The 16,407-nt window shown below is 44.2% G+C and overlaps 3 protein-coding genes across 3 annotated transcripts; all 3 read left to right on the forward strand.

The window, feature by feature from the left end:
- Window positions 1-1,029: 1,029 nt before the first annotated feature.
- LOC111646375 (uncharacterized) lies at window positions 1,030-9,244 on the forward strand. The gene is made up of 4 exons (XM_023395855.2): window positions 1,030-1,080; window positions 2,761-3,223; window positions 3,360-3,761; window positions 3,976-9,244. Exons 2-4 carry the CDS (start codon window positions 2,780-2,782, stop codon window positions 7,867-7,869), a joined length of 4,740 nt encoding a protein of 1,579 aa, XP_023251623.1. The 5' UTR covers window positions 1,030-1,080; window positions 2,761-2,779; the 3' UTR covers window positions 7,870-9,244.
- Window positions 9,245-10,130: 886 nt separating this feature from the next.
- Window positions 10,131-11,613, forward strand: LOC147817373 (mitochondrial ribosome and complex I assembly factor AltMIEF1-like). Its single transcript, XM_087170939.1, has 3 exons — window positions 10,131-10,214; window positions 11,040-11,350; window positions 11,571-11,613. Exon 2 carries the CDS (start codon window positions 11,077-11,079, stop codon window positions 11,287-11,289), a length of 213 nt encoding a protein of 70 aa, XP_087027065.1. The 5' UTR covers window positions 10,131-10,214; window positions 11,040-11,076; the 3' UTR covers window positions 11,290-11,350; window positions 11,571-11,613.
- mief1 (mitochondrial elongation factor 1) lies at window positions 11,578-16,371 on the forward strand. Its single transcript, XM_023395792.2, has 4 exons — window positions 11,578-11,724; window positions 11,849-12,029; window positions 12,485-12,756; window positions 12,854-16,371. Exons 1-4 carry the CDS (start codon window positions 11,578-11,580, stop codon window positions 13,691-13,693), a joined length of 1,440 nt encoding a protein of 479 aa, XP_023251560.1. The 3' UTR covers window positions 13,694-16,371.
- The last annotated feature ends 36 nt before the right edge of the window (window positions 16,372-16,407 follow it).

A 16,407-nucleotide genomic window follows, 5' to 3' on the forward strand; every position in this document is an offset into this window, starting at 1 on the left:
CATCTAGGTCTGGTTGTGTCTCATTCTAAGAGGCTGTAAAGAGCTGATTGAATACTTACCTCTGTTGTTTAGTGCTTATGACGCTGTTCTATTGACCTGTATGATATCAGAGAGATTAGGGACATGGGTTTATTTGAGTAAAACCTAAATGTTGTATTTATGTTCTGTAATGATTGATCATATTCCACAACTTCAATATTCTGATAAAATGCATTTGTAGCATTTCTTTCCTTGGCAAACCTAAATTCAACTCGTGTGTATAATCCATCATAAATCTTGAACGCAACTATTCACATCAAATTTTATTTCACTTTCAAATAGCTCTGGTTATTCTGAGAAGGAAAATGTGCAATTCATCCATATTTGAAGCTAGACTTTGAGAGACAGGTCAATATAAGAAGTGCAAAGATTTAGTTTTTAGCCTGGGACTGAAAAGGTCAAGTAATAGTAACAGGTAAATACGTTAAGTACATTACCCAGAGGTCAAAGCAACATCCTGTAGTTTGTGTCTTGTTTTGTCTGACCGGCAGTCTAAACCAATCATTCAGTTTATTTTAATTAAGCATGAAAGGAGGAATCAGGTCTCAAAACAATAATAATGGATGAGTCTGAATGTTGCTTTAAAACATCAGGATGCTACAGGATCATATTGTCACCGTCTCTCACAGATTTTATTAAAGTTATCGTGGGTCGTCAGTCTCTGATCACTGAGCACATAAAAAACTTTTATTCTAAATATGATTCACTGCTCAGAAAGAGTTTATAACCACAAGGACAACAAGTGTAAGAAGGAGGGAGGGAGAGTCACTCGAGGCACCTGGTAGCTTTGGTGAAGTTAGACTATGGAACAGACATGTAATGGTTTACAAAACACATGAACAAACACGGAAGACAGAGGGCGAGAGAGAGAGAGAGAGAGAGAGAGAGAGAGAAAGGCAAGAAACTGAATTGCTTAATTGGAGTCACTGCCTCTTCATTACAGACAAACCCTTGGTGTTGTGGTCCAACCTGGTTTTCCTCCCACTGACTGTCCTTCCATCCTACCAACTGGCCAGATCTTTGAGAAATTTCCATATTGAGGTAAGCTGATTTTTTTTTTTCTGCAATAAAACAAACCTGTCAACATTGTAGAAAGTGAAAAAAAAAGTCATCTCCTGTCACTTTTATTGCTTTTTGGCAGTTTTTAAGGAGATTGTTTGTCTTGAGAATGTGAGTAGAAACAAGTTTATAGTTCCTCAAACACAAAAAAGTGTCTTTATAATTATTAAGAATAATGTTTTTACTGGATATTAAATTATTTTCTTTTTCACAAAAGATGCATTTTGTGGTGAAATCAGATGAAAACTAAACCTGAGCTCTATTAATATCACACATAATGAATCAATGTCCCGTTATGTGAATCCACCTCACTGTGGCAGAAAATAGTCTCATTGAAATCTGAACAGCAACTTCAAGTTTCTGGAAAATAATGTTGCTATTGGAGTTTTCAAAAAATATTCCTTAAATCTTTTTCAATGCTGAGCAGCACAAACAAAATCCCCTTCACCTCAAATCTAAAAAGCTCAGCAAACACAACCAAAAAACATCTGCATGGGGAGATACCATTGGAGCTAAACTGGAAAACATGTTTATATTTAAAGTTTAAAGTAAAAACAATTAATGAGAGAAAAGGTTCCAGTTTCTGAATATTGTTTGTGCTTTGTTAATCTTGCCTGTTTTAAGAGACCGATTTAAACAAGTTTAATGTCCATAACATCTGATCATCTTACAGAATATAAGACAAAAGTCCTGTAGTTTTGTGTTGAAAATGATTTCTAATAATATCTAAAATATGTCGTGGTAGAATTGGTAGCACTGCTTGTTGCCGACTTGTAATTGGGATATTGGTATCATGAGACCAGCATCCTCACAGAAACCGAATCCATCCTGAGCCAGAATAGAGACAGACAGCGTTGTGTGGACGACCTGAGCTGATGGGACAAATCAGGACAAATCTAATTTTCAAACAGTCATACAGCGAGGGATGCATTTCCATGACAACCAGCAAGATAAAAAAAAAAAAGCCAAGCTTTTGGGGGGAGTGGCAAAACGGGACTAACTGCTTCCACGTGTGAGCAGATGGGTTTTACTTATCAGCCATTACTAGGATCCAGCGGGTTATTGTCTCACACAGACATAAACCCATGTTCACCACATTAATACACAAAGAGACCTGTGTTGGCCTCTTTAGCCTCTTCACCATAATTCAAATAATTGACTTAAGCCACTGGCTCCACTAATGTGAGAAAGGTTGGACGTCATGTGAAGGAAACGTAAGCAGTATAATATATTGCACTGTACCAGTTTTTGTGTGTATGTACAGTAAGTCTGAGGTATAGTTTGTTAGGCTCTGTAAGGTGGACACAGGGGAGCTTTGGGCTAAATGCTGACATAGATTAGCATATTAGCATTCTAACATTTGCTAATTAGTACTAAACAAATGTCACTGGGTTTATATTAGCAATGTATTTACATTCATGCTATATTTGTTGACACATTTCACACACACACAAAAAAAGTTGTTTTGTTTCTGCTTGTGTGCAAATGTCATTTGTTTGTTGTGGCTAAATACATTTGTTTGCTTTGAGTATATACATATAAAATGTGCCAAGTATTTGTGGTTGCTGTGTATATATGTTATATTCATTTTCAACTAAATCAGTGTGCAGTTCCCCGGTGTCACCACTGATTCTTCCACTCGTTTTCTCCTTCTCCATCAAGCCTCCTCCATACCAACAGGATGACCCTTCTCGACTACCCTGTTCCAGAGTTGGATGTCACCTTGCAAGAAGTGGGGCGTGTCCTGCAGCTCACTCTAAGTCCTGACCATTACCCGGAGTTCAAAAGTGCGTTGGAACAGCAGAGGGAGCTCCTTCAAGAGGCCCAGCAGAAATTAGCAACCAGAGCTGCAGGCCAGGAGAACTGGGTGACAGAGCAGTTCAAGAGGGGTCTGCTGTCGTGTGCTGACCCCCTGCCCACCTCCACAGCCCTCCCTGTTGTTCTTCTTCCATCCAAAGCAAAGACATGTACCCAGCTGGGGAGGGCAGCCGCTCTACTCTGGGCAGCAGCAAAGCTGTACAGTGAGCCCTTGTTACTGGAGGGCGATGTGCCAATGGAGCGCACACAGCAATCTGAGGTTTTTGCTGCCAGCCGGATTCCTGGCACGAGTCACGATCAAATTAAAGTAAGATAACTGGCAGGACACATCTGGAGAGGGGTTTAAGTTTTCAGGCAGTAAATTCAAATATGTGAATCTTGTATCCAAGTACTGGATCCAAGTATGTTGAGCTATTTCTAATCTGTAGCTTTGTCTTTTCCAGGTCTACCCAGAAAGCCTGCATGCCATCATCACCTGTGTTGGAGGAGTGTTCCCTGTTGACATTTTGTGGCGTCCCAGCAGTGATGGGCCAGTTTCAGCTCGACCATTCATTGACATCTACAACCAGCTGACTCAGGTGATGGATCAACCGAGCGCAGGAAAACAGAATGATCCCTCCGCCATTTGCAGCCTCTCAGCTCTGCAGCGTAAAACCTGGGCTTCCATCAGGGAAGAGATCCTGGAGCACGGAGGGGAAGCAGCAGCGTCACTGGGGCTGATGGAGAGCGCTGTGCTAACACTCTGTATGGAAGACTTGAACGCACCTTCTGAACTGGCCGATATCCTCAATGCAGTGAGGCTGGGAGGAGGAGGAGACAATCCATGTCTGAGATACTATGATAAGGTACTGGAGGATTTTAAAACAGACACACACATGACTACATAATTCAGTTATACTCTCAGAGCAAAGCTTGCAATTACCATTTCTGTGTCGGCTCTTTAAAAGTGAATAAGGGTCAGAACAGTTAGTATGAAAGTGAACATTAACAAGGCAAGCGAAATAGCAATGCTTGCTGTGTTTCAGTGGATTGAAAAAATGTTTTCTGTTTTTTTGACAGGTGGTGAACCTGGTGGTGTTCAAGGACGGCACAGCTGGGATGGTGTTTGAGCACAGTGCTGTGGATGGGATGGTGGCTGGGCTTGTGACAGAGCGTGTGTACAACCTGTCTGAGACTGCTGACTTGAACCTAGTGTGTACTAAACCAGAAAATGTGAATGGCTTTGTCACAGTAAACAATGTTAATTCTGTTTGTCCATCTTCCCTAACATTCCCCTTGCAAGGAGTGAACACCCCCAAACCAAGCCCTGACTTAAAAACAACTCATCCAGTTCTCACTTTTGATGTGTCCTCCTATCCTGATGTCTTTTCTACTCTGAGAGGGCAGAGAGGCCTGTATGATGCCTGGATCAACTTCTCTTTGCAGCTCTCCCTGAGGCAGACTCTCGGGGAAGCCGCTGCCAGTCACATGCTTGTCACACCTACCCATATGCGCCACTACAAACATGGCCGATGTGATCCTACTTATTCACTCACCATGCATTCTCGCAAGTTAGTAGGTGCCTTGGCATCCTGTGTTGGCCCAGATAACAAAATCCAATACACTACCGACCTTCTACGCTTGTTCCATGTTGCATTCTTGGAGCATAAGAGCCTCATCAGAAACACCAAAAGTGGTCATGGTGTTGGTCCCCATCTAGCTGCCCTGCGTCGATCTTTGCCATCTGACAATCCACTGAAGAAGTTTCTGGACCCCTTTGGGTGTCCATCTGTGTACCTCACTGGCACAGATCTGATGGAGGGTGTAGAGTGTGGAGTAGGGAACGTTTACGCCCAAGATCAGCTGGCTGTAACCTACCTTGGAAAACGAGACAAGGTTCGCATCGTGCTAAATGGGAAAGGGAGCTTTGCTCTGACGCTGAAGAAGCTTCAAGAAAACCTGAAGATAAACCTGAAGTTAGTGATGCTATTAGCTGTTAGATATGCCATTGCAAACCAGATGGGAGCCCTGGAGTGTCTGCTCCAACAGGGTCAAACACAGAAAATTAATGGACAGACATATCACCCAAACAATGCTAAAAGCACAGTTGACTCCACCTCAGGCATGAGTCCAGACTATACTCTGTTGATTCACGGTGGAGCAGGAGAAGAGATGATGTTGAACACCCAAGTGATTGGGGTTATTGAGTTTGCCCTACAGACAGCCTTAACCCTCGGATGCCAAGTGCTTCAACAAGGCGGCAGGAGTCTGGACGCAGTTCAGAGGTCAGTGGAAGCTCTGGAGGACTGCTTCCTTTTCAATGCAGGTAAAGGCTCGGTACTCAACAAAGATGGCAAAAACGAATTGGAAGCAACCATTGTAGATGGCAATGCGATGAAGTCAGGATCTGTTGCTTGTGTGCAAACTGTAAAGAACCCAATAAAAGCAGCCAGGTGTGTCATGGAGAAAAGCTCACATTCACTCATTGTGGGAGATGGGGCTGAGGAGTTTCTGCAAGGGCTGGAGGAGAAGGAGAAGCCCGTTGGACATGAGTATTTCTACACTGATATACGTCACAGAGAGTTAACTGCAAAGCTCAGTGGTGGAAATAACTCAAAAAACAATCACCCTCAAACAGTCGGAGCTGTGGCCGTGGATCACTGGCATGGGTTGGCTGCCGCCTCCTCCACAGGTGGGTTAGTAGGAAAGCTGAAAGGGCGAGTTGGGGATACAGCAGTAGTCGGGGCAGGAATATATGCTGACGACAAATTAGCAATCACCTGCTCTGGAGATGGAGATGTATTTCTGAGGCACACAGTTGCCCAGAAAATAGCCAGTCTCTACCATCACAAAGGCTATAACCTTAGACAGGCATGTAGAGAAGTGATGGCTGAAAATCTGAATGGGATCTGTGCAGGTATCATTGCTTTGGACAATAAAGGTGAAGCCATCATCGAAACAAATGCTGGCGTGATGTTTGTGGCGTCAATGATAAGCGGTATTTCACGAGTAGAAGTCCTCAGGCCTCTGAAGAACTTCTCTAATGTGATCTGGGAAACAGATGAGCTGGTTGCTTACCTGAATCCCAACCCTTGGATCCCTGGGTCAACCATCCTGACAAGAAAAACTCTTAGCGGGGCAAGCAGCATCTTCCACTTGGCCACACCTGATTTTGTGGCTATGCTACAAGGCGCAAGAGCTGTGTCGAGCTTACTATGTGAGCGATTGGGAGTGCAGCGCTGTGCCATGGTTTTCAATCCAACCTCTGATCATCCCGCACAAATCCGACTGCTCCCACTTCATGGCTTAGAGCCAAAATGGCAGCCCCATCTTGCTGGCGAAGAGGAGTTCCATGCTTACGATCTCAGCTACTGCACCTCAAAAAGTGGCCCACGCTGGGATGACGAAGCACTGACCCAGGTTCAAGCCAAGATTAGAAGCAGACTGCCAACACCAAATGCACCCTCTTGCTATGACTTTTTTGGAGACCCTTCTAATGACAACCTGTTCAGCCGTATTGTACGTGGAGAGCAGCAACAGTGGAGAGTGTGGGAAGACAATGAACATGTTGCCTTCCTCACACCATACCCAAACACCCCTGGACTTACTGTCGTTGTGCCACGCAAACCACTGTCCAGTGACGTCTTCAAACTGGACGAGGCTGACTACAAAGCACTGATCTTAGCCACTCAAAAGGTTTCCCAGCTACTGGAAGAGGGGATGAGAGCCCGAGGTGTTGCACTGATCTTTGAGGGCTTTGAGATTGACTATGCTCATGCCAAGCTGATCCCTTTGTTACCTTCACCAGATGGCACCAAGCCTGCCGAGCTGCGACCAGAACGCTTCGAAAGCTACCCTGGATATGTGTCGTCGCTGGATGGACCAGCCGCTGATGCTGAGACCCTCAAAACAATCCACTCAAAGATCACCGATAGCAGGCCTCCACATTCATGGGAAGACCCTAAATCCCACTCCACACTCGCCATCAAGAGCCACTGGTATCGCAACATGTTCCAGATTCAAAACACACTTTTCCACAGCACAGTGGAATATTTCCACAACTCCTGCCAGTACTCCTACGCTCTGACCCCTCTGACCACAGACACCATCTCCTCGCCGATGGGCCTGGGATCCGACTCAGAGCCAGTTTCTGTTAACCTGCTGGGCCAGGACATCTACCTGGCCGACTCAATGCAGTTTGTTCTCGAATACTTCCTTCGCTTCCAGGAGAACCTGCCGGGGACCTACTACATATCTCCCAGCTTTAGAGGGGAAGATCCTGATGCCACACACTTGAACCAGTTCTACCATGTGGAGTGTGAACTGTTGGGTGACATGGACAAAGCCATTTCCACGGCTGAGGGATACCTGGCTCATCTCACCAAGTCCATGTTGAAGAAGCACTCAGACATAATTCTCAACACTGCTGGGACCCTCACGCATGTCACAGACATGCTGAGTAAGCTGGATGGGAAAACCGCACTACCAAGAGTCCCTCTAGACCAGGCCATTCCCATGATGCCCTCTGCTGACTGTGTGGAGTGGGTCCAAGATGGCCAGCCCCAGTTCGGCAGAAAGCTAACACGCAAAGGAGAGCGGGTCTTGATAGAGAAATACGGTGGTGCTGTTTGGCTGACTGAGATGGACCATCTGGGCGTTCCCTTCTACCAGGCGTATGTGGAGGGCACTGGGCAGAGCAAAGCCAAAGCTGCTGACCTTCTGCTGGGGCTGGGTGAGACTGTGGGTCTTGGAGAACGCCATTCCACCCCCGAGATGGTGCAGGAGGCCCTTAGACACCATGCAGTGCCTGAGCAGTCCTACAAATGGTACATTAACATTCGCCAAGTGAAACCACTCCTTACCAGTGGATGGGGGATCGGGACGGAGCGCTACTTGTGTTGGCTGCTTAAGCATGACGACATTAGAGACATACATATCATACCTAGGATGAAAGGAATGAAATACATGCCCTGATCATAAGTTCGTCTTGGATTTTTAGGCCATTAGATGCAATATACTTGTAATAATAGGGCCAAAGAGGAGAATAGAATATGGATTTTTACCATAAAAATGTCTCAATACTCCAGAGTTTGGGACTTTCATCCAGCTTTGGGTTTCTTTCTTATCTTTTCCTGCTGGCTCCATGGCCAGAGGAACCTTCCTACAGCCATTAGTCCCACCTGACCCTTGTACTGCAGAAAATAAAAATGTTTCTGAAAATTAAGTTTTTAGTTAAAATGAATCTTAAACAAAGTATTTAATTAGTTATTCTTTAAATGTTATCATGTTACACTGAATGTTGGCTTCCTTTGTTAGTGGTAAAACTACAGTATCACTGCAACTACCGAGTGAAAATAACTGAAGAGTTTAAGTTCAACTTGTATTGTTTCAGTATATTCATTCTGTGGAGAAAAACTGATAATTTTGTTACTTGGTATAAGTTGTATAAACACAGACAGGAGACAAATTAAAGGAAGAGTGTTTTAGTAAGATGTTGGGCCACCAAATATATCGCCAGAACATCTTCACTGCTCCTCGGCATTGATTTTACAAGAGTCTGAACACCATTCTCCCGAAAGATATTCCCTCATTTCATGTTCTAAAGATGGTGGTGGAGAGAACTGTCTTAACACATCAGTCCACAGTCTCAGATAGGTGTTCAATTAGGATTGAGATCTGGTGACTGTGAAGGCCACGGAACATGATTTACATCATTTTCACCCGTTGTGGACGGGGGCATTTTCTTCCTGTTTCACTAATTTTTTCAGGTTTTTCCTTTAATTTGTCACCTGTCTGTAAATTCTTCAGTAACTGTGAGGACAAACACATTTGTTAAAGTCCTAATTATTGGCCATAAATGTTGTATAATCAATTATACAAGCAAATTCTTTATATTGCTCTTTATAATGTCATTTTTGATTTTTAATTTTTGTCTTATTTCTATCACATTGTCTTTTTATGTAAAGGATTTTTGTTCAAGTCATATGGATCATGTACCTGTGTTGTTGTTCATGGAATAATAATGATTTCTAAATCTTAAGAAAATAATAACAGAGCAAATAAATACCAGTCACCAATCTGAATGGATTACTGATGTGGCCAATGGGATGTGTTCCTGTAGGAGTCTCTGATGATGTCATTGGTTCAAGGCCGTCAGAGAACCCTGGGCACAGGTACAAATATCACAAAGCTGAAGTGTGTGTGTGTGTGTAAATATAGAATCTTAACTTTAGATAATATTATAGCACAATCTGAGATTAAATGTGAGAGATTTAATGAGATTTAATGTGTCGCCACCAGATTTCAATAAAATCATTTTACAATGTGCATCATCAACTATTTAAAATGACAGCAGAGTGATTTGCTCTATGTCAGTCTTCTGGTTGAGCCACAACAACTTTGCCATACTGTTATACTAATAGGAAGGTAATTAATAAATGCTGAACATGAATATCAATATTTCACCAAATTGGTCAGTGAACTAGAGATGATGGCTTGGCAGCACATGTTGACCTTTAACCTCATGAACAAAGTAAGAAGCTGTGATGATCTGGTGATGAAATGGTTCTTTTATATCAAGGGTTATCAAAAAAGGTGTCAAATTAATGACATGTTTTGTGATTGATTAAACTAAATCAATTGCATATATCAGTATTTGCCTGAGAGGCATGTTAAGTAGTGCACCAAATAATAAATTTACAAATATAGATGCGTGGGCCATTTAGCCTAAGCTAAGCAGAAACCACTCAATATGACATTTTAACGGTAACACCAACTTTGTGGCAAAACTCAGGCTCAGTTGAGAAGTAGCTTAGATTGTAATCTACTGTAATGAGCTTGCTTTCCAGTTGAATATAAGCTACTAGAGTCATATACACAGGACAGGTGAGTTTTTTATCATGCATTAGTAGTGTCAGTTTCATCACTTTATCGATCTATCTGTCTATTGATTAATTGCAACAATCAGAATAAACTCATACATCATTAAAAACCAAACATGAAATAAAACTTAAATTCCTGATTACATCATCTACAGGGATTCAGATTTGGCAAGCAGCTAATTAGTATTATATCATATATAATTATAAATTAATTTTACATAATAACATTAATATTATATAATAATAGTATAAAGTAAACGTTAATATAAAATTAGCCGTCATTTATAAACGTACTGTAACGAAATAAATCATAACCCGGAAGTAGTGTGTGAGTAGTGGCATATTTGTTTCCGGTGTCACTGTCGAATCTGACCCCCGGCTTGTGCAGAGCTCTGCCTCTGTCTGAAGACAAAACTCTTTGGTCTAATTTTCTGAAACGTGAGTTTCTTCGTGTTTCTTCCGCTGCGTGTTCTCGTGTTTTCGCTGCCTCTACATATTCCACGATTTTATAATGAGTGTGTTTTGACTGTGAGGCCGGCTGAAGGTAAGGTCAGCGCTGCCTAGCCTAACAGCTAGTTCGTTAGCGTGTCAAGCTAACAAGCTAGTCATGAGATGTGTGACTTTGCGTTGAGCCAGCCATTTTCTAAAGACAAGGGGACCTCGGCAGCTCGCTGTGTTGATGTGTTGTCCTCTGCGGTGGCAGTGTTCATGTAACAGTCGTTGGACATTAGGCAAACAGCGAGTCTATTTGTATAAGTGGTTAAATTTACATGGTTGCTAACGTTAGCTAACAGTTCAGTCTGTAGGAGCTGACACTGCATCAGATAAGCAGTTTGTAAGTATTTGTACCTTACAACAGACTTAACTGGCGATGGAGCTGTATGTTTTCTCTTATTTCTACAAAGCAGAGAGGAGTTAGTTACTGAATGAAATATTTGTGACATTGCTCAGGGATGAAATGGGGGGGTAGAGTTAACTTGCTAACTTTGCATCAGTAAATAGAACCACAATCCAGAACAGGCTTATCACTATTAGCTTTCCTCTTGTATGGTTCCCCAAACTATTGCTCACTCTTTCAATGCAAACCCTCTTACTGTTACTTTAACTCATCCCTCAATTTCCTACCTGTTAGATTCACAGATGACCATGATGATGACCAGTTGAATTTTTGACCAATATCACCAGACTAATATTTCAGATATACTTCCACAGCCAGTTAACGTCAGTCCCTCCATCACACAACTTCTGCTTTCCCTTCCCCAGGTGCCAGGGTGTCCCCCCTCTCCATGTGTGATCCCTAATGGGCGGCTGGTCTCGCAGTGCCGTGCTGGAGCTGTACCGGGCGCTGCTCCGCGCAGGGCGTCACCTTCAGTACACCGACCGCAATTACTACCGCCGTGCCGTGGCTCGCGAGTTTCGCCGCTGCCAAGCCCTGTCAATACCCGCAGACAAGGAGGACGCACTGAAGAGGGGCCAGTTCTTCCTCAACAGCCAACTGGGTGGGCTTATGTAGGGGAAGGGGCCACAGGTCATCTGGAGGAGGGTTAAAGGTTGTCTGGAGGTTTATCTCCCAGGTGGGTTTACGAGAAGAAAATGCTCTGTATGTATGATGGAGGAGGGTTTTATTGTTCTAGGTAACAACTAAGATCATGTTGGGCGTGGTTAATCACTGATTTAAGAATTTAGTTACCCAACATATGACGTAGCCTTTTAGCTAAGAAATGGAACAAAGCCAAAACCTTTTCTGTCTCTATCTTCCTCATCTCTGACTCTCTTTGCTTATCTCCTCCTCAGTGGCAGGATGGCCGGGGTGAATGGAGACCGTAAAGGAAAGAAAGATGACAATGGGATTGGCACGGCCATCGACTTCATGCTTTCCAATGCCAAGCTGGTGCTGGGAGTGGGCGGAGCAGCCATGCTCGGCATCGCGACACTAGCTGTCAAAAGAGTGAGTCAGAAGACATTTATCTCTTAATTCTTTCCCTTAACCCTTGTTCCCATGTGTAACGATGGAAACGGACGCTCTTACATAAGCATCCGTACCAATGGGCTCACAATTGCTTGTTGTACAGATGTATGACCGTGCCATAAGCGCTCCCACCAGCCCCACCAAGATGGAGCAGACAGGAAAGAGAAGCTGGGAGGAGCCTGCCTGGATGGGTTCGTCACCTCGGGTACTGAACCATGACATGAAGTCCACAGTTAGCAGGTCGCTACAGTCTCTGCCCACTTCCGCACATGCTTTTGAACCAGGTGAGAAGAGCTCTTAAGTCAAAAGTCAAGTCAAATCTGTTCCGTCATTGTTTAAAGTTGCCAGTTTTGTGGCTTCCACTCTTCAGCCAGTGAAGATTTTTCTTTAATCTGTTGACAGTCAGCCTGTTTGGAGGATTGTTGCTGTTCCTTTACAGTGGGTGTTGTCTCTCTGTAGCGCCGTAGTTAGTCACCCAGCTTTTCTATATTAGTTTGACAGTGATGTAGTTGAACCTTCACGTTTTCAAAATGTCAAAATCTTCATTTATTCCTTGTAGAGTTTTGTGTTTTTTAGCGTCTAATATTTAAAGAGCACACCCGTCCTGCCTCCCCACCCTCTGCACCTTTACCCACTGGCTCCCATTTAAAAGTCATTATTTGAAATGGTGGAAGAGGAAGTTTCACACAATTCTGCACAGATGCATCTTCTAACTTTCATTTGCCTCCAATCTCTTTAGACTGTCTGCGGAGGGCCATGGGTCGAGCTGCCGTGGGAGGCAGTGGGGCCACTCAGTCCGACCTGCTGAAGGCCCGGATGCGTTTGTCCCTGCAGGAACATCTGTGGGAGTTCTACCAGAGTAATGTGAACATCCCGACCGAGGAGCAGGCCGTGGCCAGGAGGGCAGCGCTGGACATCTGTGCGGAGCTCAGAGTGTTTCTTCACGCCAAACTGCCCGACATGCCGCTCAGAGAGATGTACCTGAGCGGCAGTCTGTATGATGACCTGCAGGTAAGAGGTTTCACACCTTTAGTCCTGCTTTTTGACAAGAGTATTATAATTAAATAAGGTTACTTAAGGTTATTTTTTCCCCTTCTCCTTCTCTCAGGTGGTTACAGCAGACCACGCCCAGCTCATGGTGCCTCTTGTCTTGGAGAAGAACCTGTGGTCGTCCATCCCCGGGGAGGACACCATCATGAATGTCCCAGGTTTCTGGCTCGTCCGCAGGGAGAACTTGGAATATTTCCCGCGGAACAGCAGCTACTGGGACCGCTGCATGGTGGGAGGTTACCTCTCCCCTAAATCAGTCCTGGAGGTCTTTGACAAGCTTGTGGCCGGCTCCATCAACTGGCCGGCTATAGGGAGTGTCCTCGACTACATCATCCGTCCTGTGGTTCCCTCGGAAACGCTGACCCTGGAGGTACAGTACGAGACGGACAGGAGGCTGTACGTGGACTTCTTACCGTTACTTGTGATGGAGGACGGGACCTCGCTGATCGCTAAACCACATCGGCTTGCTGCGGAGCGCCACGAAAACCTGTGGCGGCAGAGCTTCCGCGTGGCTGAGACGGCGCGGCTCAGGGCTCTGGATCAGGAGGACGGAGGCTGCCGATGCGCCTGCCTAAAGGTGGCGAAGGCGGTGTGCAAGCTCAACCCTGCCCTTAACCGGCTCAACGCCAGCCAGCTCACCAACGCCATCTTGTTGCTGAGCGAAAAAGAAGGCGACTGGACCCAGGAAGCACTGGCTGACCGCTTCCTTCAGCTGCTACGAGCGCTAGTGGGACACCTAGAGGCCGGGAGGCTGCCGTGCGCCCTCAGCCCTAAAGTTAACTTATTCTGTGAGCTGACAGAACAGGAAGTGGACGAGCTGGGCTACACGCTCTACTGCGCCCTCTCAGATCCCGAGGGGCTGCTGAGAACTGCTGTGGCACAACCTTTCCACCCCTAAGGCCCTCGTCACCTCGCAGCAACAGGGCGGTGAAACGTCAAACACAGGTTCTGTGTCGGTGTCCTCGCACCAGAACGAGGTTCCAGTGGACGAAAAAAAAAAACAAACAAAAAAAAAACCATCTGCATGGAATCTTCCTCTCTCCTAAAAAACACGATCTGTTAATCAATACCTCTTCAAACATCTGTGAGGAAAATGTGAAACACACGGTAGCAGTTACTTAGTTACTTGATCAGTTTCTTAAAAATCTGTATGTGGTGTGATCATCCAAATATCTCGGTGTGAGATGGAGGTGAAGGGTCATCGGAGTTCACGGCTCTCACTGAAGCCATTGTATTAATGAAGCGACGGAGGGGCGGAGCTCTGGATCGATTGGTCCGCGTGAAAAATGGATAACGCCATACTTGAGCTCTTTTTAACCGGTTGGAGAGTTTTTCTGTTTTTTAGGAACAGCTGAGGTTACCGTGGTTACGGTGTTGACTGTTTTTAAGACGGGTCGGTGCCACTGTGTCGAGGGATAGTATGTAAAGCTGATTGTGTGTACGCCGACCCCCGAAGAAGCTAATAAATTGTCATGACTCAATGTTCTTTAGTTAAAAGAGACGAGCCAACTTTTCTTTGCTAGCAGACAAAATATTAAACACTGCAAAGTTTTGTTGAAGCTTTTGTAAAAAAACAAACAAAAGACAAAACTTCATTAATACAGTGGCCACATTCAAAGACGTATGCTTTACATGTTTCCAGTGATGTGAGAAACCAAACTTTAGGCTGTGTTTGGAATGTCTGCAGCTTGCATGTGTTCGCTACCTAATCTAATCAATCGAATGGGTGAATATAATCTATACTGACCCGTGCTTTGATGACTGTTTCTAATATTTCACTCCATTCAACAGTGAATCTGATATATGAAATTTAATGTACATCCGCGGACGGAATATAGTAGCATTTATGACGGAGGTGGATGCAGTTTCTGATTTGTTGGTGATTTCATGAAATCTGAACCAAAAGTAGTTACCACCATTTTATCATCCGGTGAAATGTTTCCATGTGACTGACTGTCTGTCTTGATACAGAGCCACTCTTTGTCTGTCTGTCTGCAGTCGGTTTCTTCTCCAGTCTTAACACTTGTTGCTTTGGTTGCACGGGGGCCGAGATGCTTTATCAATAAATCTTAAACCTCTGTCACGGGTTATTTTTGCACCGTCAAGCTGTTCTGCAGCGGTGTTCGAGTTTGACGCTCTTTAAGTGCTGTTGTCTACTGGTTTTTGCTTTAATTTAAATCACAGTTCAGATCCTCTTTGGTCTAGATCATTACAGTCACATGTAGACTGCTTCATATCGCGTACGCTTGCTTTAGGCTGGGTCTAGATCTTTGTAGCGGGGGTGTTCCCTTGGTTGGACGTTGTAGTTTCCAGAAACTGTTCCTCTACAGCGTCAGAGCAACAACTAATCTGCAGGAGGTCTCGTTGCGTTTGGTGAATTAGTCTCAGTATTAACTTCAGCTCTGGTCTCGGTTTCCGTTCGAGCATGGAGCCCGTTACCTCGGTAGTACTGTGTTTGTGTGCGCATACCTGTGCACGTTTTTTTAAGTCCACATTAAACCCTGATTAACTTAGAGGTACTGATCTGGCCCTGTCTGTCTTTGAGTAGCTAGCCAGACGTGGATTAGTGTGACGGTGCTGTCACTGCCACTGTACTGCAACTACAACCCACAGCCCTGATCAGCTGTTGTTATGTGACCTGTGGTGATTATAGCTACCACCAGGCTGTATATTAATAGATTACAGGTGCTAATCTCTGTAGAATATGATCTGATCAAGGGGGATCTACTCACAGATCCTCAGTTATATAAACAGCAGCTTTGATAGCCGAGGTTTTTCCGATGTTAGATTAGCCTGGTACTCAGTGGAGCTTCATTAATTTAAGCCGCACGGCTCCACATGTTGCGTCAGCTCACTCCTCAGTGGGCGGAGTAACTGTCGAGTTTATTGCATCTCTTCTCTAAATTAGCACTCGAAATACGTTGTCCAAAATAATCACATGGCTGCTTTTTTTTTTTTGTTGTTGTTCTCACTTTTAGCCTTAGACTGGAAAATAAAAAAAAATTTTAAAAATGCAGTGATATGGAGCGAGTGTCGCCTCAATCCCCGTCCCAGTTTGTACACTGTACAAAGTGGAGGGATCAGGGTTGTTTATACTTCTGTTGTGCATTCAGTTAAAATAATCATCCGGAGAAACAGGTGAATATTTTTGTATTTATTGTACATTTGTAACCAAAAAAAAAAAAAAGAAAAGAGCCGAATATTTATTTGCATCGATTCAGTTCTACGTGTGAAGTGTCACTCGTGCTTCATTAAGTGCTTTGTTCTGGACGTCCACAGTAGATCTTTGTGTGCATATGAAGCGTCTTCCTCCGCAGACCTAGTTTATGCTACAAATTACTGCTGTGACGAGGGGGAGTCACTGTGCCACATTTGTAATGTTATTGTAAAACCAGACCCAAAGTAGATCACTACCTCTACCTTGTGGAGTGCATACTAGCCATATGCTGTGTTGCATGCCGTGTATTTTATTTTATTTTTTTTCCCAGCTTTTCTTTTCTTTTGTTTTCAGTTCAGCTCTGGAGTTGAACAGTGCAGCACTTTGTATACTTCATTAAATGACATTCTGTATGGTTATATTTGACTGTTTCTTCTCCTCCCCTCTAACGAAGC

Source organism: Seriola lalandi, unplaced genomic scaffold (assembly GCF_002814215.2).
Source record: "Seriola lalandi dorsalis isolate HSWRI2012SDOR001 ecotype SW California unplaced genomic scaffold, Sedor1 jcf7180002054969, whole genome shotgun sequence".
NCBI classification, from domain to species: Eukaryota; Metazoa; Chordata; class Actinopteri; order Carangiformes; family Carangidae; genus Seriola; species Seriola lalandi.

Coding starts and splice junctions, on each gene's coding strand:
- mief1 (XM_023395792.2), top strand. CDS start 11,578: ATGGCCGGGGTGAATGGAGACCGTAAAGGAAAGAAAGATGACAATGGG. Junction 11,725..11,848: donor CGACACTAGCTGTCAAAAGA/GTGAGTCAGAAG, acceptor CTTGTTGTACAG/ATGTATGACCGTGCCATAAG. Junction 12,757..12,853: donor GTCTGTATGATGACCTGCAG/GTAAGAGGTTTC, acceptor TCCTTCTCTCAG/GTGGTTACAGCAGACCACGC.
- LOC147817373 (XM_087170939.1), top strand. CDS start 11,077: ATGGGCGGCTGGTCTCGCAGTGCCGTGCTGGAGCTGTACCGGGCGCTG.
- LOC111646375 (XM_023395855.2), top strand. CDS start 2,780: ATGACCCTTCTCGACTACCCTGTTCCAGAGTTGGATGTCACCTTGCAA. Junction 3,224..3,359: donor CGAGTCACGATCAAATTAAA/GTAAGATAACTG, acceptor TGTCTTTTCCAG/GTCTACCCAGAAAGCCTGCA. Junction 3,762..3,975: donor GTCTGAGATACTATGATAAG/GTACTGGAGGAT, acceptor TTTTTTTGACAG/GTGGTGAACCTGGTGGTGTT.